Source organism: Bos taurus, chromosome 17, assembly GCF_002263795.3.
Source record: "Bos taurus isolate L1 Dominette 01449 registration number 42190680 breed Hereford chromosome 17, ARS-UCD2.0, whole genome shotgun sequence".
NCBI classification, from domain to species: domain Eukaryota; kingdom Metazoa; phylum Chordata; class Mammalia; order Artiodactyla; family Bovidae; genus Bos; species Bos taurus.
The window spans coordinates 67263939-67291405 of record NC_037344.1 but is presented as its reverse complement, the minus strand read 5'-3'; the positions used below and the strand labels follow the sequence as shown (position 1 = coordinate 67291405).

Genomic DNA, 27467 nt, shown 5'->3' with positions numbered 1-27467 from the left:
GTGTGTCTCCTGCCCTGTTGGATGCTGTCGGTCCTGCTGACTCTTGTGTACACTGTATTTTGTGGACTTTGTTTTTCTTTCTGTCTTGAAGCTGGCTAGTTTAGAATCCACAGAGATAGTTCTGCAGTCTCTGTTTCGTCCGTTCTAAGATCCCCTCCCTCGTTCTCCTCATGTTTTAATATAGTCAAAGTCAGATTTGCCTTCCAGTTGTGGCGTGTTTTACTGGCCTAGTGTTTCCCTTCTTAATGGTACATAAAATAATGGAGCAGCCTGTAACTGGCAGTCTCTCAGAGTCAGGGAATGTGATTATTTACTATTCAGCTCATGCAGGGCTCCATAATATCTTAGATTTTGTGAAAAAGCAAAAACTTGGGCATCTTGCTCACAGTAAGGTCACACCCTGCTTAGTAAAAATGCAAAAAAAAAAAAAAAAAAGTATTTTTCCCTCAAGTGGGATGAACTGGTAAGTGTTAAACACTGGCCAGGCCTCTGAATATTATACAGATAATTAAAATTTTATCATAAAAGATTTTAACACAATGCGCTTTAGCAAAAAAAACAGTTTTCCTCAGCTGGTGTTGATTGCTTTCCATTCTGACTGTAATTTCCTCTCTCCATTCCCTGCTGGCAGTGGACATGTGATCCCTGTGGTTCCGGGTACCTTTTCTTTGTCTCTCTTGCTTTGATCCCGGCCACACTGACCTCCTAGGAGCCAGACCCAGGTGCCGGCTCTTCTGTTCTCGGACCCCCAGACCACCTCTTAGCATCTTGCGCGCTGCTTGGTGCTGATGCAGTGCACCCTTCTCCATGATGGCTGTTCAGTAAATAGACCTTGAATCGAAGGAGGTGATGTCAAAAGTGATTATTTGATAGGATGTTAAATGCTTTCAGTTTTGGAGGAAATGGAATTCATCTCTGGGTTTCCAAGGCTCTGGCCTAAAAGAAAACGTTGCTCGGTTGTTTGTTAGCAGGAGAGCTGGTGTCTCACTGTGAATCCTGGTCTCAGGACCACCTGTGCAGTTGATTCTTTTTTTTCCCCCCTCAGTCCGCAGTGAAGTTGTTAATTCTGGGGTGCGGTTCTAAACTGGGATTTAAGAATTCCTGTTAGCTGACAGTAGTTGAACTCTGCTGATATGCCCAGACACACTGGGTAGCTGCAGTTGTCCGACTCCTTGCAGTCGGCTCATCCCAGCTTGTTGTCCTGGAGGTGCTGGCTGACCTCCTCCTGTGTCTGTGCCGTGTTGCGTGTTTCAGCAGCAAGGCCCAACGCCGCCAGTCAGGTTCGCCTCTGTAATCGTTTAGACAGGCTTTGAGTTCAAGGTCACATATTTGCCCAGTTACCACCCCTTAAAGAAGTTTTGTTATGTACCTGAACCTCGCTTTTCTCCTTCCTCATATGATATATTTGTAACTTTCTCTTTGGAAACTACTAACATGCCATATGCATTTACTGAATAACTGTCGAGTCTTGATTTGCTGCTTCTCAGCCTGTTTTCTTTGATTTTGAAAGTTTGTATTGTGCTTTGGCGTGCGTTCAGTGCTTGCACTGACTTTATCTCTAAAACTGATATTTTTTCATATTGACTTGTCTGGGCATTTTTCTCAAAGTATGTGGTCCTCCACAAATCCTGTGAAGGACCCCTGCTTTAGAAGGACCCCTGCCCAAGAAGAAAGGGGTTGTCCTTTTGTAATATTTTCACCCGACCTCTGTTCACTGTTAGTATTATAACTCACTTTGTTTTTTAAATCTGGACGTTAGCTCTTCAAAAATAATTTTTAATTTCTGTATGTGGATTATGTACGTGTACGTGCGAAATGACAAAAGAACTTCCGTAAAGCACATAGGATTAAAGGGGTTTACTTCTCTTGTATTTTCCATTCTACCAGAAAGACTATATTAAGGGACATAGAATTTACACACACAGGAACCTTGCATAAAACCTAGATTTTAGGGCCGTGCCCTGTGACATGCTTGTAACTGAGTCCCATACGGAGTCGTAAAGCCCTCCCTCACCTCACTTGGCCATGCGGGACTGACCTGAGTGTGGTGGTCCCTAAGGCGCTTGTACCGGTGACTCTCCACGGACGGGCTCCACCTCAGACCCAGACGTGGCAGCGCTTGGGGTGCACAGAACCCACAGTTCTGATCTGTTTCCAGTCATGGTAGTTGCTCTCCAGCAGGTGTTAGAGTCTCGTGGGCATTTCAGAACTGGTGTGGATCTGCTTAATTTCTTGAGTATGATGATAAGTATATCAAAATGCTGAAACTGTTGAGAAGTGTTAAAAATTTGTTCTTAGAGATAGTAACAGCAGTCCAGCAACCAGTTGTGGTGTACTTGTTGATCAAGACTTGTATTGCTTTTTATTATGTAGTTGTTTTGCCTTAAGGTAAAAGCTTAGAGCAAAGAGAACCCAACGGACAACTTCATGTCGCATAGAAGCGTTTCCCTGCATTTATGCAAAGCACAGTGAGCCCAGGCAGTTTCTGTCCTGTGCTTAGTAGCTGCAAAGGGCTATTCTGGCCAAGGGTAGAAATTTTTCTCTGGTTTTCTTCTCCGCCTCTGACTTTGTTTTGCTTTGCAGGACTACAAAGCTGATGAAGACCCAGCGTTATTCCAGTCCGTCAAGACCAAGAGAGGCCCTCTGGGACCCAACTGGAAGGTACTGGATGCTGACCTTTCTGACAGGCAGAGTCTTGGCAGCAGGACACTTGACAGGTCCTGAGTCTGGAGGAGCTGGCGACGTTTAAGTGAAAAATAGAAATGGCACAAAAACAGTTTTATTTGCGATAAGGACTCACAGCCAGTTGCAGTTGGCCAGCAAGTCTGTGCTGCATTAACAAACAGAACAGAGCCAGGCTGTCACTTTGAGCATAATGCTATTCTGATAACTCTTACAAGAGACAAGTGATTTAGTCTTTGGGGATTGTAACGTTCTCTTTTGAGACTTGAAGCAGTACAGAAGTCTATGTTAAATGAAGGTTGATAGTTTTAAATTTAGTCTTAGTAGAAACTGAACAAGTTCACCCTCCCCGGGCTCAGGCTCCTGGCCTTTTAACAGTCATCTTTTGGAAAGCAGGGCGCCAGAGAGCAGTCTTGATGGCAAGTGGTTGTTGTCTAATAAAGAGCACATCCTTATTTTTATTTCTGGAAGGAAAGCAGTGTCCAGGTAGTAATGTAAATCGCTATAGAAATATAATGGATTTTAAAGACATCCGCTAAACCAAATGACAACCCCTTAGAGAAGGCTTAATGTGTTGATGGCCAGTTATTACAGCTAATTTGACAAGAGAAGAGGAGCATAAAAACCTAAACATGCCCAAAGCAGATTCTCTACCAATGGGATTTTACTTGGTAACCAATCTGTTTATGCTGAAGCCAGTCACGGGTCATTGACAAATGGTGTCTAGGTGCTAGCTGTTGCCTGTAGATAGGGGATTACTGTAACAGCACCACAAGAACCCAGTGAGTGGCTCTCCACGGGTGTTGGACTGTTTGGGACTGTCTTGCACATCAATTAAAATGAAGAATGAGTCTGACTTTCTTCTCTCAGAAATGATTCATAATTATCTTATTTTCACATTTGTTCTCTGAGTAGAGTTTGGTTCAAGATTCTACCAGTTTAATGGCCATGGCTAGAGACTCAATACCCAGAAAGTGATATATGTCTCTTAGAAATTAAGGGACAAGTTCAGTATATGTGTTCTAAATTTACTCTAATGGATTAAAAAAAAAAAAAAAAACACCCCCTTCAAGATTTCTCGCCATGAACTTTAGAGCTCACCCTGAGTCAGAGGAGAAGCCTTTTCTCTGAGATTTAACAGATTTAACACAGGCTTTGAGAGAGAGAGAGAGAGAGAGAGAACTGTGCTGGAATAGACAGGAGGCTGCTTGCGAGGCTGCCGGGGGTCCTCACAGGCTGTCTGGTCCCAGTAATACCAGCTCCTCTTTTCAGGGAGTAGTACGGGGCTGTGAGCTTGAGACATGGAGGTGAATTAAATCTTGCATTTTCTTCACATTGTCAGTTTTTCAAGCATAAACTTGAAACGGTGGTGCTATATAATGTGGTGGGCTATTTATGTTGGGTGCCTGTCTTTCTTGTAGGAACTCCTAGCCAGTTTTACAAAAGACAGCAAACGTAGCTTGACATTCTGATTTCTACCTGATTTCCAACCTTTGGGAACTAGGGATATGACATTTACTGCTTTTTTATTTATGGTTTGTACCTCTGTAACTAACATTGCTTTGTCTTTTTATTATCCGTTAATGGTTACTTAAACTTCTAGAAGAGGCTTAAGTTTTAGAAATGTGAATTTTGCATTTTTTCAGGTTGCAGTGTAGTGAATTTTTACCCCCTGTGTGTGTGTGTGGCGGGGGGATTGAACAGTAGGTGATTTCTCAGGAAGCGTGTGGCTGATCATGATACCATTCTATCCGTTTGCCTGTCAGTTGTTAAACTTGAGCCAGATGATGGCAGGTGCAGCTACTCCATAAGTTGGGTTACTGTTTAACTGGATTTCAGTGAGTTATCATGATCTCAGAAATAACTTAGGTAGTCAAGAATAACTAAGGAACCCATCGCTTACTGCTGAGATGGATAATGAAAAGTAAGAAGGATTGACTAGTCAGTGATACAGCTGGAATCATAGGAACCTAGGGACTGACTTGTCCTTATCGACATCCTCTGCCTCTGTTCAGCAGACCCTACTTGCATGGCACCAAAGGGAGCCCCATGGAAGGATGATAGCTGAAGGTTTCTGTCCTTCTGAAATACGGGAATAGGGAAGAAGTGCATGGTGCTCGGGGCAGAGGGGAAGGAGAAACCCCGTTGTGGACCTGCTCCCCCAGGGCTGTGTGTCACAGTGCTCCGGACCGAGTGCTGCCTTGCCTGGTGGTCCTGCTGCGCTCCAGAGGCGCTCCGTGCCCCTCCGCAGACTCGCCTTACCAGAACACATTCCAGAGTGCATCCACCGCCCCGTGCACGCCCCATGATCTCTTTGAAACTTCCCTTTACTTATCCCACAGTGGTATTTTCCTTCTGAATTATTACAGTATTTACTGCTTGTCTGCACCAGACTGGATGAGGGAAAAGAATCTTTTTCTTGGTGCCAGGCACTATATGAGGTTGTATTTAATCTTCACAGTTTTCCTATGAGGTAAATACAATTGCTTCGTTTTATAGATGAGAAACTTGGCCACAGAAACGCAGATAATAGTCACAGGAGAAACGTCTGCTGTTTCTGTCATACTTGATTCAGTACTCATCACAGAGATGTATAAGGCATGGAGACATAGCAGATTTTTACCCCTAATCCAGAGACACTGGCTCACCAATACGTACCTTTTTGCCCTCCTGTATCATGGCAGGGGTGTGGCTCTCTTATTCATGATATTTGCCAGAATTTGATACTTCTTTTAATACCAGTCATATTTCCAGTGGTCTGGGAAGCTGTTAGGAGACAGTGGCGCTAGGAGAGACCCATTAAAAACCCATCAGGAATCTTACAAGTTGTGAGTTAAATAACTTAACTCTGAAGCGTGTTTCCACATCTCTAAGTCGGGAATGACGACAGAGGATGAGGTGGCTGGATGGCATCACTGACTCGATGGACGTGAGTCTGAGTGAACTCCGGGAGTTGGTGATGGACAGGGAGGCCTGGCGTGCTGTGATTCATGGGGTTGCAAAGAGTCGGACACGACTGAGCGACTGAACTGAACTGAACTGATGGTTTGTGTGAGAACTAATGAGTGTTATATTCCCAGCAGAGAGGGAGTGGACAATAAATGGTAGCTTTTTCATTGTTGTCATGCTTTTGTCTTTGAAAATAAAAAGCCTCTATCATCTTCTGGACTTAGTGAGATCAGTGAATATGCTACCTTGTTTGGGACATAATTATTCCTTTTCTTTGTCTAGTGTCCAGGGGTTCCCATGGTTTCGGTGTTTGGGGATTGATTGTCCATCACATCCTGGTTCACCTGTCCTTACCCCTCGTGGTTATGAGTGTTTAATGGGTGCTTGACCCAGGGTCAGTCGTAAAGCAGAGGCTGCACAGTTTTAGAGCCTTTGCTAGCAGGGGGTCATGGGGTTACCAGGGAATAATAGATTTTCATGTATTCTGTATTTGTTAAGAGTACAGACTTCTTTAGTTTATGGTATGATACATAGGTTTTTAATTTTTTTAAAAATTACAAACCTAGAGGTTCAGACTTTAGTTGTATATATATTCATTTTCCTTCTAAAAAAAGAATTTTTAAAATCTGAGCACATGAATTATATTTTGCTATTTAGGTCTCAACACTTGATTGAGTCTGCATAATAATAGAGTATTTTATAACCTGATAAACATTTTTGCTTCAAGGTAAAACCATGCATTTCTCATGGATATAAGTCTGTTTCTTCTGTGTAGTATTATACATATATGTATGTGTAGATTATACACATCCATATTGTGGTTCATTTTGTGTTGTGATTGGTTGTGATTAGCAATACCAGTGACTTATCCATTTACATGTGGATGCCTTTAATTTTCCAGTTTGCTTTCTCTGATGGGTGAGGAGTTGTCATGTTAACCAACTGAAACAACACCTTTGAAGATTATAGCATGGTCTAATTTTCTTATATGATAGTTAATGATTAGGCATGTTTCCACTGTTCCCCCATCTATTTCCCATGAAGTGATGGGACCAGATGCCATGATCTTCGTTTTCTGAATGTTGAGCTTTAAGCCAACTTTTTCACTCTCCTCTTTCACTTTCATCAAGAGGCTTTTGGGTTCCTCTTCACTTTCTGCCATAAGGGTGGTGTCATCTGCATATCTGAGGTTATCGATATTTCTCCCGGCAATCTTGATTCCAGCTTGTGCTTCTTCCAACCCAGTGTTTCTCATGATGTACTCTGCATATAAGTTAAATAAGCAGGGTGACAATATACAGCCTTGACGTACTCCTTTTCGTATTTGGAACCAGTCTGTTGTTCCATGTCCAGTTCTAACTGTTGCTTCCTGACCTGCATATAGGTTTCTCAAGAGGCAGGTCAGGTGGTCTGGTATTCCCATCTCTTTCAGAATTTTCCACAGTTTATTGTGATCCACACAGTCAACGGCTTTGGCATAGTTTCACCCTTAGTGTGTATTAATTATGCAACTCCTAAGAGGATACCAGAAGAGCCATTCTGTTTCTTCCAGAAGCTGAGCTCCGCAGGAGCAGTACATGATTAGTTCCAGCCGTATTTTGGGCCCTTGAATGCCTCTGTTCTTGGACAGAGCTGAAGAACTGGGTGTGGACGGATGGGGTGTCCCACTCGGATGCGAAGAGTGCATTGACAAGATGGGCCTCTTGTGTCTTCCTGACACTGTCAGGGACAGAAACTTCTCTTCGTGCGTTTCACTTGAAGGGTGAACTTGTGATTTCACTTGTACTTGGTGTCACTCCTGGAGTAATTGGACACAAGCATGAAGCACATGTCAGAGTTCTGATTAGTAAAATGGTTGTGAGCTACAAAAATATTAAGTGTGGAGACATGGAAAATGTGACCAATCATTCTCTCCCAGGCAGTAAGCTTTGCTGTCTTTATTATTGTGAAACTTACTATATGAGTTTAACCTATGGTTAGTTTAATCTTTTGAACTTTATCCCATGTTTACTTCTTCCACTTGACAGCCTTTGCCCATATAGGAACCTCCTGACTCTGAAACTTTCTGAGTGTCATCATCGACGCCCTGCTCATGGCCCTTGGTGTGTCCCACGTCAGGGACACAGTTCACAGGTTCACACTCCCTCCCTTCCCCCACCCACTTCATCCCCACCCTCCAGACTCTCAGCCTGTAGGCCCCATGTCCAGCGTGCTTGATATGTACAGTGCTGAGTACAGGAGTCTGTCTGCTCAGCGTAGATACTCAGGAAGTATCCACTGAATTCAGGTTAGCCATCTTAAGTAAACATCAGTGTTAGACATGCCATGTACTTACAGAGAATGTAACGTCCAGTGTTGGCCTGTCCACATGGCTGCCACAGTCGGAACAGATTGAGGGAGTGGCTGGGGATGGTAGAAGCGGGCTCTGCTTGAGATTTCGGCACACATACTTGACACACGTAGTGTAATCTTCTGTTGATGTTTACTGATGGGTGCACTGGCAACAGCCCCAGCAGTACGTTTATTTTTAACTTTTCTTTAGTGAAATCTGGGCTGGAAACTTAACCTTACGAAATCAGCAGCTGAAATTGAGCATTCAAATTGTCTAAAATTGAAAAATTAAAATATGAAGGGGGTGTGAGCCTTATAGAAACTGCTGTGTTCTTGCAAAATGTTAACTGGTTAAATGCAGCGTATATCTGTTCTGTCTTTATCCCAACACATTTTAAATAGGAAAGAGTATATGTGCAGTTGACATGTAGGATGAAACTGCGGAGCACATTTTTAGAAAATGATTTTGAAGAATGCCTTTGGGGTTTCCGCCACCCCCCTTTTACATTTGTGTATGTTGTCACAGATCCAAGAAACCAGTTCTCGTGAGCGCATGGGCTGATTGCTCGCCATTCCGGTTAAACACGCTGCGCTTTGTTTGATTCCGTTGTGTGGCTTCAGTATACGCTACTCTCCCTTAGGCCTTGTCCGCATGCCTCAGGGTAACCTAATATGTGTCGTTAAATTAAAAACATGATTTGAGTTTAGAGGTTCTGTTTATAGTTAGAAACGTGAAATGTAAGGAATTCAGTGAATACACAAACTATTTAAATACAATTTTGGAAACATTTCACAACTAGCTGGTACTGCAGCTGAAATTCAATCATGGAGACGAGTGATTGGGGTTCTTCTGTTAGCCCGTGACTGTTTTTTATAGAACTTCTGATTCTTACATTTGGGTAACCCACCATCCTTTACCTTTTATTTTCAGTTGCTCTTTTCAGTTTTCATGCCATAATCTGTATAAAACTTGTATTTTCATTAAATACAAGTTAATTTTATTTTCTCCTATATTAGGTTAGGAAGTGTTAGGGTTGGGCTGGATTGGAATTAGCTGTGAATGATCCACGTTTAGATTATGGCTTTATTTGTTAGGGGATTTTTTTTTTTTCCAACTGGTGGAAGAGGAAAGAATCAGAAAACATTTGTATTGTTGAAGGCCAGAGAGCAGACTCTGCCCTGGGCCAGCATCGCGTGAGTCTCCTGAAGGCTGGGCAGACCAGCCAAAACTCCTTTGGGGTATCTAGATTCTGGAACACTGCTCAGAATATGGGGTCGCAATATTTTGTCCCATTTAGATTTTTCACATTTTTTAAAGGTTACACATTTTTTCATAAGAATACTTCTGGTAACTCTGAAGAGTTGATAATATTTTACTCTACATTTATACCTCATTTTTGCTTTAGAAGTTTAAGATGAGGAAAAATTAAATATGGACTGGACTAAAGTTATATATTAAAGATCTTAATTCAACTTTTAGCTTTGATTTATGAACCATCAAAAATAGGCAGAAAAACATTTATTGTTGTAATCAAAGGTGAATGAAGATTTAAAATAGATCCCAGATACTAATAATTTAAGGCAAAGTAAATTGTTGTCCTAAAATACTCAGCTGACAGCAAAAACTTTTATTAATAAGTCTTATTTTTTAAGTATATTAGTTTTTTCTTGATTATAAAATGATACATGTTTATGAAGTTTTGAAAAAAGGCAGTTGTAGCCTCACCATTTAATTATTGCTATTTGGTATATTCCCTAATTCACAGTTTATTTTGTTATAGATGTTTATGCTATACACAGATACCTATTTATACTCATACTGTGCTTTTTATTCCTTCATGTAATAGCCCATTGTTTGGAAGACCTAGGAGGTATTTCACCAGCTCTTTCAGTGGGTATGGCATTTACTAAGTCCAAGGTTGTGCTGTTGTAAACTGATCTGCAGGGTTGTTATTTTCTTACCTGATGAATTGGGATACATTTCTGAAAGTAGAATTATCAGGTTGAAGTGTATATGGCATCTATATAAGATATAAGCAGCTTTAAGACTTTTTAATTACTTAGTGTCAGACCATTGCCCCCCCAGAAAGATTATGCCAAGATTATGCTTTTTTTAAACCACTTATAGTCAAGTTCATTATTTTCTGTCATCATTAAGTAATGGAGACTTTTCTTAAGTTATTTTCTTTATTTTGTCACTAGTTTTAACACCATAGCACAGATGAAGAGGTGAATTGCATAAGTCATCTTTAGATTGGGTGAGATCTCAAATACGACAGATGTTAATAATGTAATATAATAATAGTAATACAGTATTAGTAACTGAAAATATATAACTTATGTGTTCTCATCTTTCTCCAAGGCTCTTTAAGATTATGTTTCTGTATGTCACCTCTGTGCCTCCCCCTTGCGTGTTGATATTATGGAGAATTAGGCCAAGAAATAAGGGCAGCAGGCTGTTTGTTCACTTGTTTATTTTTTAATTGATTTCCATATTCTTCCCTGAACTTTTTTTTTTAATAATTGGATAGAAAACCAAAAGCAGATTGACTATACCTTTTACGTCTGTGGACGAGAGCTCAGAGAGCTGGTTCCTTTCTGTCCTATCACTCACAGTTTCTAAACTACATTCTGTAGACCAGTAGATTTTGTCAATTACCAGTAGTCGTTTTAATTGGTTTGAGCAGCCTGCCAAAGTCACTAGGAAGATGTGAGAAGCAAACTCGGGTGATTGTTGGAATCAGGTGTGTGTGCTCTGTTCTTGGAGGCCCGGCTTGGTGTAGGCATGTGTGTATTAAATTTAACTTACTCTTTAATTAGAACCATGCTTTATCCTGCTGTTTTTATAAAATGGGGGGAGGGGTGGGTGGCTTCTGAAGAGCTGGTGTTCTAGAAACACCCAAGGTTCTCACTTAGCACAGGCTGTCTAGCGACTTGGAGTTTGAGAACGAAGCTCTCAGTAGTCCATAATTAATAGGGACCTTGGAATGTTCCATTCCTGGAAGGTGTCTTAGGGCTCATCCGTGGTGTATCAGAGGTTCTCCACCAAGAGGACGTTTCAGCCAGAGTTGGTGGGCAGGAGGATATTTGTTAAGCCTGGGCATATTATAGAATAAAATGCAAAACTATAGCAAGTTTTAAGATGAGCCATTGGACATGAGGGACATGAGCCTAGCTCCTGTAGCCCTGGGCCAACCCCACCCCTCACACTCAGCTCACACCCCTGCTTTCAGTGGCACGTCAGTGGGGGATAAATAGGTCAAATGGAGCCCAGTGTTCACTTCTACTGGCTGGCGGGGGCAGGGAAGAACCCCGACTACATTACATAGGTTACTTTGCAGCCCAAGCCCCTTACTCCTAGTCTGGCACTGCTGTTAGGCGTGCCTCACTGTGTTAAATGCCTTATTCTGCGTACACCCAGATGTGTTTCATGTGAGCGTTGTCACTGACCCTCATTGGATAAGAGCGCACCTCCACACTGGCTCATCGCTTATTGAAAAAATGATCTGTAAACGACCAGCCTTGTCATTGACATTTCAACGAGGCTGGGCCCTGAGAAGCTCGCTGCCCGCTGGGGAAGGCTGTGGACTGACTTGTAGACCCCAGAGCCCAGTTCAGTTAAGTGCAGGGCCTGCAGGTCAGAGATGGGAGTCCAGGGCGCAGCACCCACAGTAGGTGCCCTTCTGGCAGAGACTGTCGGCGCCAAGGGTACTGGTTTCATCGTTGCTTTTATACATGGTTACTTTCCTGTCTACCAGCCACCTGTGTCCTCTGATAACACCTAGCACAGATTGGGTTGTAAATGATGCCCAGTTAATACTTGGTGAATTAAACTTGTTCACAAATTAAGGGGGTGTGTGTGTGTGTGTGTGCACACGTGCGTGCACACACACATGTACCCATCCATGCTGAATTTTAACATTGTTCTCTGTTTTATGGGAAGGAAATTGGAAAAATAGAGCTATAAGCTAGTCAAGTTTCTCTGCTGACATAGAACTCACCTACGAAAGGACAGTTTGCTGTATGTAATGTTTGTATTTAAATGCTTGTGGTGCTGCCTCATTGATTTAATCCATGTACCAGGTCATTATTCAGAAGGTGAAATGTTATTACAGAAGACGTTTTCTGAGAAAAGATGATCAATCATGCAGGTCTCTACAGAACTTTTGAGTCCTATTAATAATACCAAAGTGGAATTTTTTTTCATGTATCATAGAATTCACTTGAAACTGGAACATTATTGAGGGTTTGAAGGGGGAGGTGGGGGGAAGTGAAATGTGGCCTGGTTGCTATGATTACATAAATGAAGAATAATCTTGAGGCTTTAGAATAAGACCCAGAAATTCATCATTTAAAAAATGCATGTACCTGTGGCTGGCTGGAAACACTTGCTCACACACAGCGAAGTTGCTGCCAGTGGAGAGCGTGTGAGGGGGGCGCAGCAGGCGGCAGGGGCGCCTGGGGTGGCTGCACCGGTGCCGGTGTCTCGAGTGCTGGGTGACCCCGAGAGCAGTGAGCGAGAAGGGGAGGACCCTTGTAAAAGGCGTGTGCCTTTTCACCCCGTAATTTAGTTTCTGTAGAAAGGGCCCCTCTAACTTGCTACTCTTTTGAGAAACTTTCTTGAAAAGCTGTTTTGCATATTCAAGTTACTCTTTGAACTCTATGTAAGAATAAAGGAGAGAGAACTAATGCATGCTCAGCTGAGTCCCACCAGCTAAGCACGGAGCATACATACCCTGCCTTATTTAGTCCTGATGACAGTCCTGAGATATGGCTGTGCTCTTGGAAGTACACCAGGACTGAGCCGGGAGATGGCAGGACAGCCCTTGCCCTCCCCACTGCCGGGGGTCCCCACCTCTGCCACCTGGGAATCTTTGAGCCTGACCCACCTTCCGGGCTGGACTGGGAGGTCCAGGCACGGGTCTGCGGCTGCCTTCGCTCACTGCTGTGGGCCCCTCCCAGGCTCTCTGCTCCAGCAGGCAGGCATTCCGTCTCCTGCACTCACCGCCGTGGGAGAACCCCATGATGCACAGTGGGTCCATGGTGAGGACACTGAAGTGTGCGCTGAGCTCCTGGTTCACACTCTCCCCCAGCTCACCCCTCTCCCCCAAGTAAACCTGCTCGTGTGTTGTGCCAGGACAGCCGCCTGTGCTGAGTTGCACCACAGAGATCATCAGCAGTGCTGTGGGTTGCAATGCCCACCCCCCACCAATTTTTATAATGAAAAAGTTCAAAAGCAGTCAAGAAACCAGAAGCAGAGAACTGTAAACACCTCCACCTAGATTTGACAGTTGTTAACACTTTGTCGTGTTTGTTTTTTCCCTCCTTTTCTGCCTCCTCTCACTCCTTCTCTCCACTCCAATTTTTTTTCTTTTCTTATTTCTGAACCTAAAAATCCAGAGTAAGTTTTCATACTCTTGGACCTAGGGTAACGTGTTTTGAGAATCCAAATTCTAATTGCTTTTTTGTTTTCTTATGAAAGTAAATTATAAACATTTTGTTTTTCCAATCCAGATGGTTCCCCACCCTTTCTCCCTTGCTTTTTTTTTCCCCCCATTATTTTCCCTTTTGACCCTAACTCTCAACTACGTTTAAACTATGAGATATAATTACTCGTGGAAATTAAAGTCCTGACGTGTGGAATTTGCTTCCAAATACTTGGTGATGATAGATGATTTTTGCTACTACATACCTTTTCATGTCCCCTCATTTGGTTGGAAAATACCTCAATTAACAGCAGTGCCCCTGCGCTTGCCAGCGCTAGAAGACAAACTTCCTCATGGTGTTCTTACTGAGGCCCCAGCACATCCACGGTGGGAGTGGGATAATGGCGTTAGGAAGACCTCCACGTAGTAAAGGCGTGCTATTGACACGATGTGAATAGAATTTGGTACTTAATGTGAATTCCGAATAGTGTGATTTGAGGCAGAGCGCTGTGCCTGTTAAATTGTAGAACCAGGAAGTAGCCTGCTCTGTGGAAGGAGGGTCGGCAGCACGGGAATGCTGCTGCTTTTGCTAAAATGATTTCAGATTCTCAGGTACCCGCATTAAACCATACGGTGTGATTTTCTTCGTAGACGTCTGTGATGTTGTTACACAGCAGTCAGCTTTAATCAAGACTTAAACGTTCAAGTCGTGATTTCCCATTTTTGCTTTTCCTCATCCAGAAGGAGCTGGCAAACAACCCTGACTGTCCTCAGATGTGTGCCTATAAGCTGGTGACCATCAAATTCAAGTGGTGGGGCCTGCAGAGCAAAGTAGAAAACTTCATCCAGAAGGTAAAGCCTGTCCCAAACGCTGTGACTAAGTGTGGGTTAAGACTGCAGGTAGCCGTGAGTGGGGTGTTGTCTCTCTTGCCACCTTTTCCTTCTCATTTGGGTGAAATTCTTGTCCCAGTATAATGCCTCTCTGCCCTCCTTTTTCTCCCTACAAACAGCAAAATCAGACACCAGCGGAGGCTCTAAGGGGCTTTCTCTGGGGAAGAGCAAAGCATTCTTTTTGTGCCAAGTGCTTTCCTGATGGCTTACCCGGCTCTTCTGTGCGGAGCCCTTGGCATGTCCCCAAGGGAACCTGGGTCCCGGCCCTGGCTGGAGGGGAGAGGCCAGGCCTTGCTGTTGAGGCTCCTCTGTTCCTGGTGGGCCCACAGGTCTCTCCGGACGGTGCTGTCTGTGAACTTCGCACTTTCTGGTGGGACGTCCTCCTCGGAGGTCCTCGCTGGGAATGGTTACGCCGAACCTGCAGTGACATGATCTGAGGATCCTGGTTCTCATTACCTCTTTTTTATGTCTTCATTCAAGAGATAGTAACACAAGTGTTTTGATCTAGAAAAAGGGGAGAATTGCAGTTGCATAGATGCTCGTGATTGTAATCTTGTAGGGAATATGAAAGTTTCTTTGGTATTTAATTTTCCTGTAGGGTGAATAATTCATAGATGTCTGTGAATTGTCTCCATTGTCATTATTTAGAAGCCCCTGTGTTATCTTGGAACTTCCCACAACTAGTTGTATCTGAGTTTCACCGTCACTTCTACTTTCAAACTGTAACTGATCTAACTTTTTTTTTTTTTTTTTAAAGGGTCTTAAATTATTCCTAAGCCTGCTTGCAGTTGGCCATAGCAGGCACTATGAACACTGGCTCTCTTTCTTCCTCTTGGATCAGAATAATAGGTTAACAAGCCAGTTCTGATAAAGAAGTTACACATATAATTGATGAGGTCCCTTCTGTTCATGGAAAAAAAAATTTAAGTTGAAGATTGTCCAGAAATATTAAAGTACTCACTGTTCATTGCACTTTTCTCTCTTCTCTGGAAAGTGTAGTAAAACTTAAATAATCCAGCAGTTAAAGCCACGAATTACATACGTTATAGTCACTAATTTTATGTATGCACACACACACACACATACACATACATATATATACCTATTAATAGTAATACTAGAGCAGGAAAATTAATGGAGAGTATGTAGTAATTCTTAATTTAATAAAACATCTTATTCTGAAGAATCCAATTCTTCCAGTACCTGCTATATTCCGCCTCACAGTATTTCTTTGAATTGCAGGGGAAAATGACAATGTATGGTTCTGTAGCAGAAGTCAGATTGACCTTAGGTCATTGACATTAGAAAAATGTAAAAATAAGCTGGGTCTGGCTGGAGCTCGTGTTGGATCTGAACGCGTCAACCATGTTTTTTACAGTTTCTGACAAATCATTCTGCCTTTGCAAGGAGAATCCTTTCACATTTCTCAGGGAGATGTTTCTTTTTATTTTGCTTTACAAAATGTTAATAGGATGGAATTAAGATTTTCACTAATTGAAACAGTGGTCTTTTCAAGCCAAGAATATGTCATTTCATGGGTTAACTGGGGCATATAAAGCAAAAAATGTTTTTAATGTTAGAGTTTTGCCATCTTACAATACTTTCTTTTGTTTTAAAAGCAAGAAAAAAGGATATTTACAAACTTTCATCGCCAGCTTTTTTGTTGGATTGACAAGTGGATTGATCTGACAATGGAAGACATTAGGAGAATGGAAGATGAAACTCAGAAAGAACTAGAAACAGTAAGACTTCATTCTGTGGAAATTCTCTGATTTCCCTTTTCTAAAACTGTGTCCGTGCTTAATAAGTTTAGATTTAAAATGAGGGCAAGTGTTATTGAAAGCCATTTCTTCCTGTCTATATCCTTGTTAAACTCTGGTTTCTTAGACACTAATATCTTTCTATTCTGGTTTCTCTTTTATTGAGCATCTTTATGCAAGTAGACTAGAACTCTGTTGATCTAGAATTTGTTACCCGTAAAATGTCCACTGGTTTTGTATTCCCTTGCACGTGCTGGTTCTCTGTGATGGTGCCTGGTTCACAGTCCTTTTAGGCATTCGCTTAACTTAGGCCAAGTTGCCTCTGTCATTTTATTATCACAATAGGTTATTACCGCTAGTACAGTAAGTCCTAGTTCCCTCTTCTGTAGCCAAGATAAGAAAGCTAGTGGTATTGTCATTGATTCCAGAAGTGCCTCCTCCCTCCCACAGCCAGTAATGACTCCTTATTTCTTACAAGCTTGGGGCAGAAATCCAGGTGATCCCTGGGCTGGAGGCCTGCGGGCCACGTCTCAGAAAGTGCAGCCCATCCCAGCTCCTCCCCATACCTGTGAGCCAGCCCTGCAGCTCGCGAGCACCCCCTTCCTCCCAGAGCGGATGGTTCTTCCCCACCTACTCTTGCCTGTGTCTGGTTTTGCTTTTGCTCCGGGCTGCGCTTCTCAGTTGAAAGTAAGGCCCCGCAAGGGATGTCCAGCGAAGGCTCTCGGTTTCCATGCAGTCATCCAGAGTCCTGCCAGCAGTCCCAGTTTGAGAAGCTCCACAGGCAGGAGGGGAGTATTTGACGAACGCCTGTGTGTGAGGCAGGAACTCCATTTAATCACAGGAGACTGGCAGCAAATCAGGTTCTTTGGCACAGAAGGAAATCTATTTGTCTGGCACATAGCATTGTAAAGAATCTGTGTTTAAAATTGCTTACTTTTGGTGATTACAGCAGATCTGCTTCTAATTAGCTTTATACAAACCTTCTGAGAGGACTAGCACATATTTTCTTTATAAGGCAATAAAATGTTTTAACCTTATCTTATATGTAAAGTAAACTTTAAGCAGCCTCCAGCTTATGAATGGATTTTGTTCCAAAAGTTTTTAAGTTCAGTTTTTGAAATTTGGAACATGTTTCCCCTATAGTAACAACATTATAAATCAGGGTTTGGTTTGCAGGCCAGCCAGTAGAGGCCTCGCCGACCTCAGTTCCTCACACTAAACGGCATGGCTCTGAGTTCTGGGCCTTGGGAGCGGGGTGATAGGATGGCTAGTACAGAAGACCGCCCCTTGCCCGTACTTCTAGGCTGGCCCCAGGCGGGATGTTTAAACAGGCGAGAGTAAGCTAAGGGTGCTTGCTATCTTCCTGTGACACCTCTGTCCCACATCTGTCGCACTGTTTCTCTCGAGTCAGACGCCCTTGTCTAAGCAGCGCCCTTCACCACCACACGGTCTCGGCCCCTTTCCCCGCCTTGCCTGGTTCCGCTCCTGCCGGGTGCTCCAGGCTCCAGAGAGCCACCAGCTCTGCCTCTAGCCCCTCCAAGCCGCGGGTGTCAGCTGAACACTGAAAAGAAAGACCAGGGTTACACCCTCATCCTTAGTAAGTTTATGGTACAGCTTTGGCATCTCCAAAAAGGGATTTGCCAGCACCAGTTAAAAAACCAAAAACGGACTTCCTTGTGCTGGTTTGAACTCTCAGGAAGGAGGCTTTCTTCTGATTTCTGTGCTGAGGCCCCACTCCTATCATGAGGAAGGGTGGTGATGGCCAAAGGGTAGCGGGCGGAGCCCTCAGGCAGACGGCTGAGGCCACCTCTTTCCCGGGGTGGGGGGCGGCGCTCACTTCCCTGTCAGCGTTTTAGTCTCAGACATCCGAGCGCAGCGCCACCAGGAGGTGGTGACTGTCCCCCACCTGTGGCGGACCTGCAGGCCCAGCTGCGTCTCCAGGCACACCTGTCAATCGTGAGTTGGGAATTGCACTTGAAAAGAAGGTGTCAGGTAGTCACACAGAAACCCAGCTTATCAGAAAACATCGTGATTGTACCCATGTGGCCTAAACTGACAGATTCCCTCATAAAGTGGGTAGGAATCTGTCCTTGGTTCAGGGTTGGGAGTCCATGGCAGTGTCTTCGTTGAAGTATTTCAAAAATACTTCAAGTCAGATTTCAGGGTTAAGTGCTGGTCATCTTAATGTTAAATCCCACATAGGTTATTTCGCTCCAGGTCACCAGGGACAGCTTTATTCCGCATCACGTTGCTGCTGCTCTGAGCCCTGACGGTTGGTTTGCTGGCGTCTTCTCAGTCTGGGCAGCAGCATGCCTGCAGGCCAGAGTGCCTACCATTTCCACGTCCTCTTCACCACCGAGGCATTTCCCCTTTCCTTGAGGTCTTGTTTCCCTGACACCTGATGGTAGAATTTGATGTGTTGTAGTTCTTTTCTTAATTCTCAAATATTTTAAGAATTGGATTTCTTTCAAATGGGTTTTGGCCCTGGAGAGAAGGCAAAGCATCTCTGAGAGGTCAGGCATGAGAGGAATGCCCGAGCTTGTAATCCCACAGAGAAACACTGAGATTAGGCCCAGCAACTGAAGGAGTACTTAGGGCAGCTTTAGGCTTGTTCTTCCCTGGCCCTTGAGGGGAGGGTGGTGGGAAGGGCTGAGCTCCCTTTGCTCCTTGGTGATGCACCCTTGTGCCCCTGTTTCTCTGTGCACTGTCCCTGTGCGCTCTTGCTCTTCCTTCGCCTCCCGCTCTTTAATACACTTACCGTGAAGAACTCTTCTGAGGGACACTGGTCTCAGAAGCCAGAGGTGGCCACACCACACGGCTTCCTTTGGTCCAAGGACTGTGAAAAAGTGAACCAGACCATCAGGGCATTTTCTCACACTGTGTTGGTGAGCAGTTCGCTCACCCTGGTGATCTTTGATAATTTCACGTCATCAGTCTGCAGGCTTTTGTTTCCTGTTTCCGAGAATAGATATTAACATGTTTTTTTGTGCTGTGTAAGAAAAAAAAGCCTTTTGCAAGATTTTCTTTGGATCAAGGTAACTAGAATGGCCTCAGAACTTCATTTTTGACGTGGATATCTGCTTGTAAACAGGCAGCGGTCACTTCACAATCTCTTCAAGGTCTTTTTCTCCCTTTGCTACTAACCCGATGTAGAGCCTGTGATTTCAGCAGCTCACGATCTTATTTTACGTTTAGATGCGTAAGAAGGGTTCCGTCCGAGGCACGTCGGCTGCTGATGTCTAGATGAGTCCCCTGTAGGGTCAGAGACAATACCAAACTGTGTAAGTGAAGACCTGGGTGAAAAGAATGTTTAAAAACCAGAACCTTTTTGGTAATGGGTAGTTAACTTGCTGAATAGAGACAGTGTGTTAAATGTGGTTTAATTTTTAGAATTTAAGAGAATTTAATATATGTCAGACATTGACAGTGAACACGAGTTACTATCGTATAAGAATTTCATCTGTGGAGCAGGTTGAATGTAGTAATCCCAAGTTAGTTCTTAGTGTTGCAGGCTAGAATCCAGCTGCCAAGCACACTCACTCACCATGCAGCCAATTTCCCATCGATAGCCAGTTACCTGACCTGTTTCTCACTAGGACCTTTTGTGCTTAGTAAGGAAACATATAAAACCATTTAAAATCAAAGATCCTTCATCCCATGCCATGAGCGTCAGTAATTCATTTAATTTGAAATTTTTTCTGAATACCAAAAAGTTCTCCTTCATGTTGACTCTTCAAGTATCTTTACATTTAGCTTTAATATGTATAAATACACTGGTTTTCATTTCCAGTGTGAAATATTTGTATGGTGTTACTTCCTTCACACACATTTACACGCCAGATAAGAGATTTTCTTATAGGGGAGAAAAGAGAACATCAGAACCTAGCCCACGTGTTGAGACCAGGATGGGTAAACAGAATAGGCAGTATGCCGTTGCCACTTGTTAGCGCTGAACTGTGGCGTTTTCTGAGGAGATGACGAGACAGAGCAGTGCTCTCCCCTGCTGTGTCTTTGCTGCCCCCGACATGTACTGCCTGCTCTTCAGCTGCTGCACAAGCGGTGTTCAGTCCTGAAGGAAAGCAGCGCCAAGTAAGAAAGGATGGACTCCACCAGGGCTCCTCCAAAAGCCCTTTTCTTAAAATTCAGTATTCACGTAAAATTTTTAAAAAATTTATTGTTACTTTCATTAAGTTTTCCTGAGTTTCTGTCATTTATTTCTGCTTCTAATTTATTTTCCCTCTGATGAAACAAAATATTATGCTCTTAGCAAGACCTGAATCAAGAGGTTAAAAAAATGCAGTAGTTGGGGTATACTGTCTGCCAGAAATTTTGCTACATTGAGGATTTTTTCCCTAGAGAATGATTATGACAAGCTGTGGTCTAACGTTTTTTTGTGTGTCTTTTTGTCTTTTTGTATTTTAACACATTGGACTATCTTTTGCTTTTCTTACAGTTACGTAATCAAGGTCAAGTAAGGGGAACCAGTGCAGCCAGTGATGAGTGAAGAAGAATCTGACCATGTCTTGCAGTGTTGACGTTTCCCAGACGTGTGCTTGTGGGTCTGTGCCCAGAGGCACGGGTCCCAGCTACGTGTGTATATATGTTTGTGTGTGTCAATCTGTAGCTGTATATAAAACGCATGTAGAGTTACAGATCCCAGTACACACACTTGTGTATATATGTACATATAAACATACTGAAGGGATTAGTACAATTTCTCCAAAGTACTGTACCTATCTTCAGCAAGAATGCAAAAGAAAATATTTTCAGTATATATACCTGGAACAGATTTTAATAATTATCAGAGTAATACCATTAATGGATGAATTGACTGCAATGTAATACTAGCTGGTATGTTTCGTAAATGGCAAGTTGTGGACCAAGATAGATATATATATATATATAGATATATATATATATATATACATACACACACACACACACATATATATATAGCCTTTTATTACTTTTTTGTTCTTTTAAATCAGTCTCTTATAAATTTTAATTTTAGTCCCATAATCAACAGAATCCCACAGGAAAGTTTATTAAAAATCTTTTGGTATTCCAAGGAATCTGGAATGAAACTCTGAATGTATTTAAAATCATTTGTTTCTGGATTTTCATTACCATACAGCCAAATTGGACAATATCTATTAGTAAAGAGTTACAGGCCAGTTTTTACTTGTTTGCCCCTGAGGTATAAAGCTCCTTTTAAAAAAAATTCCATTTTTTATTGAATTTTTGTATGTTAAATTTCAAGTATTTTTCTACATCAAGTCTAGGAAAAATGGAAATGACGGTCTGTGATTTATTAAAAAAAAAAAACAACACTGTATAATTTTTCAGGCTTCTGTTAGGCAAAGACAGAAATTGATGAAGAAATTAATAGGATTGTAGGCCGTTAAGAAAAACTGGAAGTACAGCACTTCCATGGAGTTCTGTTTCTAAAATGACTGTTTTCTGAAATTACAGCTTGGAAACTATGCAAATGATCTAGATTCCTCACAACTTAACATGGTAGAACACAGATAGTGATGACGTTTTGCTCTTTTCGAGTTGAAATACATACTTGGAGGGGGAGATGCTGCGTCTGAGACAGGAAGAGATTCAGAGGCAGCGCGAGGCCTGTCTGCACAGGAGACAGAGGCCCGGCCCGCGGCCAGCGCAGCTGCACCCGCTGGGGTGTGCTCTCCTGGGACATCATTGGAACGCACCCTGAACACGCATCGGGAAAACGTAGCCTAGAAGCTGCGGGTCTCCTTTTTTCCTCTTTTTTCCTTTTTTTTAAAGAAAAGAATAATAGCTAGGTAAGATTTCTATAATCTTTCTCTGTCCAAGTCTAGTTCTTCTCCTGTCAGTCCTGGGAGCTCGAATAGAATCTTATTGAAGCCTTCAGGTCCCAGCCATCTTCTTTAACCTCCCACCGCTCCTGCCCCACGCCAGGCCCCGTGGTCATACCATATTCGTAATCTGATTCGCTGACAGCCCCGCCCTCCCTGCTCCCTGGTTTCCTGCCCTGTGTCCCCACTGAAGTGATCGCAGTGGCCTGGACATGGCTGTGCAGGGTCACTCCCGCGTGGCAGCACCCAGTTCCCCTCGGCTGCAGACCCCACATCGCACGTGTCCTCTGTGTACTCAGGATCAGAACCGACGTCTACTCTCTGGGCACTGCTGTAAGATGGGTTTTGTCAAGAGCATAATCATTGTCTGCAAAGCGTCTGATGCCAGGAAGATTATTGCTAATCTGGTGAAGTAGAGTCTCCCCTTCTCCTTTTAATGAACTTAACTCACTGGCATCTGTAGCATCGTTTGGGAGCTTGGGCGCACATGGAAATGACGGGCCAGCACATGGATTTTAATGTTTTTCTAACAACTGTGGAGATTTGGGGGAATGTGTGGTGAATGTAAAATATCTAGTTTACTTGGAAGTCTCTTGTGTAAATTACAGTAAAACAAAGTAAATGAAATTTAAACAAAAAATAAATTTGATCACAAAATGCCACTTGTGTGCTTGAGTGGTTGTTCACCTGATGCCACGTCTGGTTCAGAGCGCGGTGAACCACCTCTGCTGTTTTTTCAAGAATTCTGCAATGTGCAGCACTGTCACTTTGGGGGAAACTTTTTTTTTTTATTGCAAACCTCTGTTCTTGAGGTGTGCCTATGCCACTTTAAGTTGTTACATTTGATTTCTTAAATTTTCTCTCTGAAAGCTGACAGTAAAGAAGGATTATATATTATCCTCAGAGGTTTTCTAAAAAATTATTTTTTAAGGGGAAAATTACGGAAAACCTATAGTTTTGTTTTGTTTTTTTTTTTGAAAACCCATAGTATTTTTTTAAAGTACTCAGGATTTTGCCATTAGATTCTGCTCATTTCAAGACCATGGCTTTTTGCTTTGGGGCCGGGTTTCACATCTCCTCTTTGAGGACTTTGTTGCTTCCAGTCTTCTGGTTTTAGACACATAATTTTTCTCGTGGTGCCAGCTTAACATTCTAGAGTAGTTCAACCTTCAGAGAGGTGGCCAACTCCCTAGATGGATTTAATGTAATGTTGTATTTCCAAGGTGTTCTTGTGTGTGTTTTCCAAGGTGATTTCCTCAGTGTTTTACTTCAGAGGTGGTGTCTGCATTCGCGTGGACCGTCCGTCATCTGTGGGTTCAGCAGTGCGCTGACTTCCACAGCTGGCACTCTGGTCTCCTGGAGGTGCCACAGTGAGCAGCAGTGCAGAGTCCAGTGTGGGAGACCGGCGTGTGAACATGTAGACGACAGCTCCGTCTGATGAGTCGTCGTCTGGCAGTAGAGAGTTTGTGGAGAGACACCTTAGACGTCATCCAAGTCACACATAGGAGAAAGCGAAAGTCCAGGCTGAAGGCACCCAGGTAGCGGGGTCCCTGGGAGCTCCCTCCTGACCCCTCACCGAGTCCCAGACTCCTGTGTGGTCGTGGGGCCCAGCTGTGGTGTGTGCGGAGTTAGCCAAGGCACTGTATCCTCCAGCACACGGTGTGTCCCCTGCGTGTGATTTCTCCCCCTCCTGTCCCATCTGTTTACCAGACTGCATCCTGGCTTTTGGTAAATCACAGCTAAAAATCACTTGAGGACCTGGGCTCTTGTGCTCAGTCATGTCCAACTCTGCAGCCCCATGGAGTGTAGCCCACCAGGCTTCTCTGTCTAAGGGGTTTTACGGCTAAAAAATACTGGAATGTGTTGCCATTTCCTCCTCCAAGGGGATCTGACCCAGGGATCGAACGTGCATCTGCTGTGTCTCGTGTGTTAACAGGCAGCTTCTTTACCACCGAACCACCTGGGAAGCCCTTGGACCTGACAGCGGGCTTTTAAAAAAGCTCACTTTCCTCTCTCCTTTTCAACTCATTAAGCAATAAAGTTTCACAGTCCAGCCCAATCTACCCTTCAGGTTTTGTCTCTGAGGAAGTAAAAGACAACCTATTAACAGCTGTTTATCCATTTCTCCTCAGCAGTCAAGTTGACAAGGGGTCGGCATAGAATTCCCTATTCTGACCATGTGGAAGGAGAATGTTCTGTTCTTGGAATCAGACCTAATACCACTGAGAGCCACTGGATGTTAGGAGTTGAGTGGGTCCAAAAATGATTTTTTCAAGTTGCCCTCATCGTGAGTTTTAAGAGTTGGGGCCTTCAAGCGATTGGAGGGAGGGAGGGAAGGTGCTCGAAGACGGGTTCAAGGTTGTCCTGATGACCCTGGAGCACCTACCGGGCATGCTTCCTAGGATCCCTGCCAGGGTCACTTGCCGTTTTCTGACTTGGAAATGTTAACCACGATCTCTTCAAAACCAGTTCTTAAACCAGGTTGGATTAGGGAAAGTAGACAACTTCGAGTGTTCTATTACACTTGGGCTACTGGTTCAAAGCAGTTCAGCACATGCAAACCAAAAGTTCTCAATCTTGGCTCCACTAAGAATCACAGGGGAACCTTTAAAAATATCAGTTGCCCACCAGTTGCTTTTCTATGGCTTGTGTTCAGTGTGCCCTGTTTTAAAACGACAGGGGAAAAGCTTAGAGAATTTCCAGTCTGCTTCTGGAAGACAGCTGAGAAGACCACCTTCTCTCTTAAGTCATCAGACTCCTGCCAGTTCTTCAAAGCCCAGTGCCCACTGTCCACACAGCCTTCGTCTGTCTAGTGTGACCGCCAGCGGTCCATTCCCCTTGGCTCTTACAGGCTCTGCCACCTCAGTTAATAATGCTCATTGCTTGTCATCTTTTCATGTGTCCATACGTTTCGCTTCCCATGTGAGCTGGGGAACTCTTCCCGGGCAGGAGTCACAGTGGTACCCCAGAACCGCCTCTCCTGGTGGAACGTCTGACCCTGAAGCTGCCCCTGCCCACAACAGACTCCTGAGTCTGTGCTGTGCAGGGCTGCTTCTGAATCCTGGGGTTAGACGAGGGGAGCATGACCAAAAAAAATCCATAAGATCAAATTTCTCCTCTCAGAGAATCAAATCCTGACCGCCAGCCGCAGCAGGAGGTAGCACTTCTGGTAGTTCAGTGTACAAAGTACGTGGAGAGAACAGACGAGGGAGCTCCAGGTCCACGTTTCCTCCTCGCTTTCCAGATGCTAACAGGAGCTTTGGTGGACTCTTCAGGAGTCTAAAACCAACTCTTAAAGTCTCCTCCTCCTCCCACCACTTAACTGCATGACTGGCTGTGCTGCCCAAGCCAGAAATCTTAGTCGATCGCTGAGTCTTAAAAGTGTCCCCGAGTGCTTGTGAAATCCTGCTCCTCTTGAGGTATCCTGTTGCAAGCTGTGCTCCCGTGAGCCAGCCTCTCATCTGGGGCAGGGGGTCTGCAAACACAGTAAATGTTTTTGGCTTTATGGACCACGTGGTCTCTCCCAGCTATTCAACTCTGCCCTTGCAAGGCAAAAACGGCCATAGACAGTAGGTAAAGTAAGCATGTCTGTTCCGATAAAACTTTATTTACACAAACAGCCAGTGGGCCAGATTTGGCTGTTGAGGCCGTAGGTGCCAAGCGCTGGACTACAGCTTGTAAAGCCTTAATGCGGCTCTGCCAGAGGTGACTTTCTAGAATGGCTCCTGATGGTGCCACATGCTTGCTTGAACACCTGCGTGGCTCTCTGGAGCCCCAGAGACCTGTGCAGCCGAGGCCTGTGAGCAGTGAGAGCTTCAATCTCCTGTTTGTAAAGTGGAGCCAGCGATGCTTGTCCACCTCGTGGCTGTTGGATGTGTGAAGGGGTTGGGCGCTGTCTCTAGAAAGGCTTTAGCCTTAGGAAGACAGTCGCTGCTGTTTGCCATCTGATTGCCAACCCAGAGTCGGACACGCACAGACCAGAAGTTGAAGGGTAGAGCTGTGCTAACAAAATCTGTTGATGTATAAAATACAAGATAATCCCAGGTAGCTAAACTCTTCCCGACTGGCATATTTTTACGTTGCTGTGTGTCTATTGCCCAGGAAATACCATCTGTGACTGTGAAACCAAAATGCTATTCTCGTGGGAAAGTTCACAGATGCCCTGTACATTTTCCATAATTAAAATCTGGCTCCCTCCATAGATGCCATTGCTAACATGTTGACCTGAGCTTGGCCCCCGTGGCTCCTGACTGGGCACGGTGAGGCTAGGCCTGGAAAAGCAGCCCAGAGTTTTCCCTAAGTCAGTGACACTCCACCTTGGGTCGAATCTGTTTACTCCTTGGGTTTCTGAGAAGCAGTAAAGCACCGTGACACATCTCCGCCTCGTGGATTGCTTATATATTCTGACACCACCTGCTCATCAGTCGATAGCAGAATTGCCTTGCACTCCAGACTGAGGGGGCTTCATGAAGTGGAACGGAGGAGTGGCTTACGGTGTTTATTAATGTAGGTGCTAAACAAAAGCCTCGCCTCTGGGCATCCCGTTGCACGCCAGCTCCCTGCAGCCCGGAATACTGATGACTGGCGTGCTCTTTCAGAGCCTCCTCCATTTTCGCATGGCCTGGGAAGCCCTGAAACCACTCAGCCTGCCGAGAGGTGCTGTCGGTGCATCCCATCCACACTGTTCTGTAGCTATCGCTCCAGAAAGATCCTTCTCGGAGAGGTACACTGTAGGATGGGGATTCTACCAAGGAAGGCTGGAGGAAGGCTGAGGATCAGGCCCAGAACAGCCGTTCATTCGTGTAGATCAGAGGGTGGCAGATCTTTTCTATGAAGGGTCACGTCGTATTTCATAAATATTCAGGGCTTTGTGAGCCATGCAGTCTCTGTCGCAGCTACTCAATTCTGTCTTTGTAGCTCGAAAGCAGCCTCAGATGTTGTGCAGATGAATGGGTGTGGCTGGGTTCCAATAAAACTTTATTTGCACAAACAGGTGGTGGGCTGGGATCTGGTCCTAGGGCCATAGTTTGCCAATCTCTAGATTCTTGCCCCACCCTCACCGCCTCCCCCCCTCAACCAAAACATTTAATAGTGTCTGTCAGGCATCGTTCTAAGCACAGCATGTAAATGGCCTCCTTTAATCTTCACTACCACTGGCTCAGTGGTAAAGAATCCCCCTGCAATGCAGGAGATGAGGGTTCGATCCCTGGGTCGGGAAGATCCCCTGGAGAAGGAAATGGCAACCCACTCCAGTATGCTTGCCTGGGAAATCCTATGGACAGAGAAGCCTGGAAGGCTACAGTGCATGGGGTCTCAAAAGAGACGGACATAAACAGCGACTAAACAGCAACCACCCTATGAAATAGGTGCTGTTATCGCCCCCTTTCACAGATGAGGACATTGAGGCCCAGATAAGTGTAATTTTGCTAGGTATTATTACAGAAAGCAGTGGCACCAGGGATCTCACCCAGAGGCCACTGCAGAGTCGTGCACAACCTCTGCCCATCACCCGTGTGTCTCCCTGTGTTTGAGAGCTGCAAGGTTCCACGCCTGTGCCAAATACTAAGGGCTGACAAGGAGCGGCCACA

General features: G+C 44.2%; 1 protein-coding gene across 3 annotated transcripts in view; it reads left to right on the top strand.

The window, feature by feature from the left end:
• The window catches only part of PITPNB (phosphatidylinositol transfer protein beta), a 61284-nt gene extending 38743 nt beyond the window's left edge, over positions 1 to 22541 (top strand). Inside the window, exons 7-11 of one of the 3 annotated variants that reach the window (XM_059876150.1) lie at positions 2584 to 2661; positions 14130 to 14240; positions 15899 to 16021; positions 19235 to 19320; positions 20493 to 22541. In XM_059876150.1, coding sequence (XP_059732133.1) covers positions 2584 to 2661; positions 14130 to 14240; positions 15899 to 16021; positions 19235 to 19282 — 360 coding nt within the window. In that variant the 3' untranslated portion in view covers positions 19283 to 19320; positions 20493 to 22541. 3 annotated transcript variants of the gene reach the window in all.
• The last annotated feature ends 4926 nt before the right edge of the window (positions 22542 to 27467 follow it).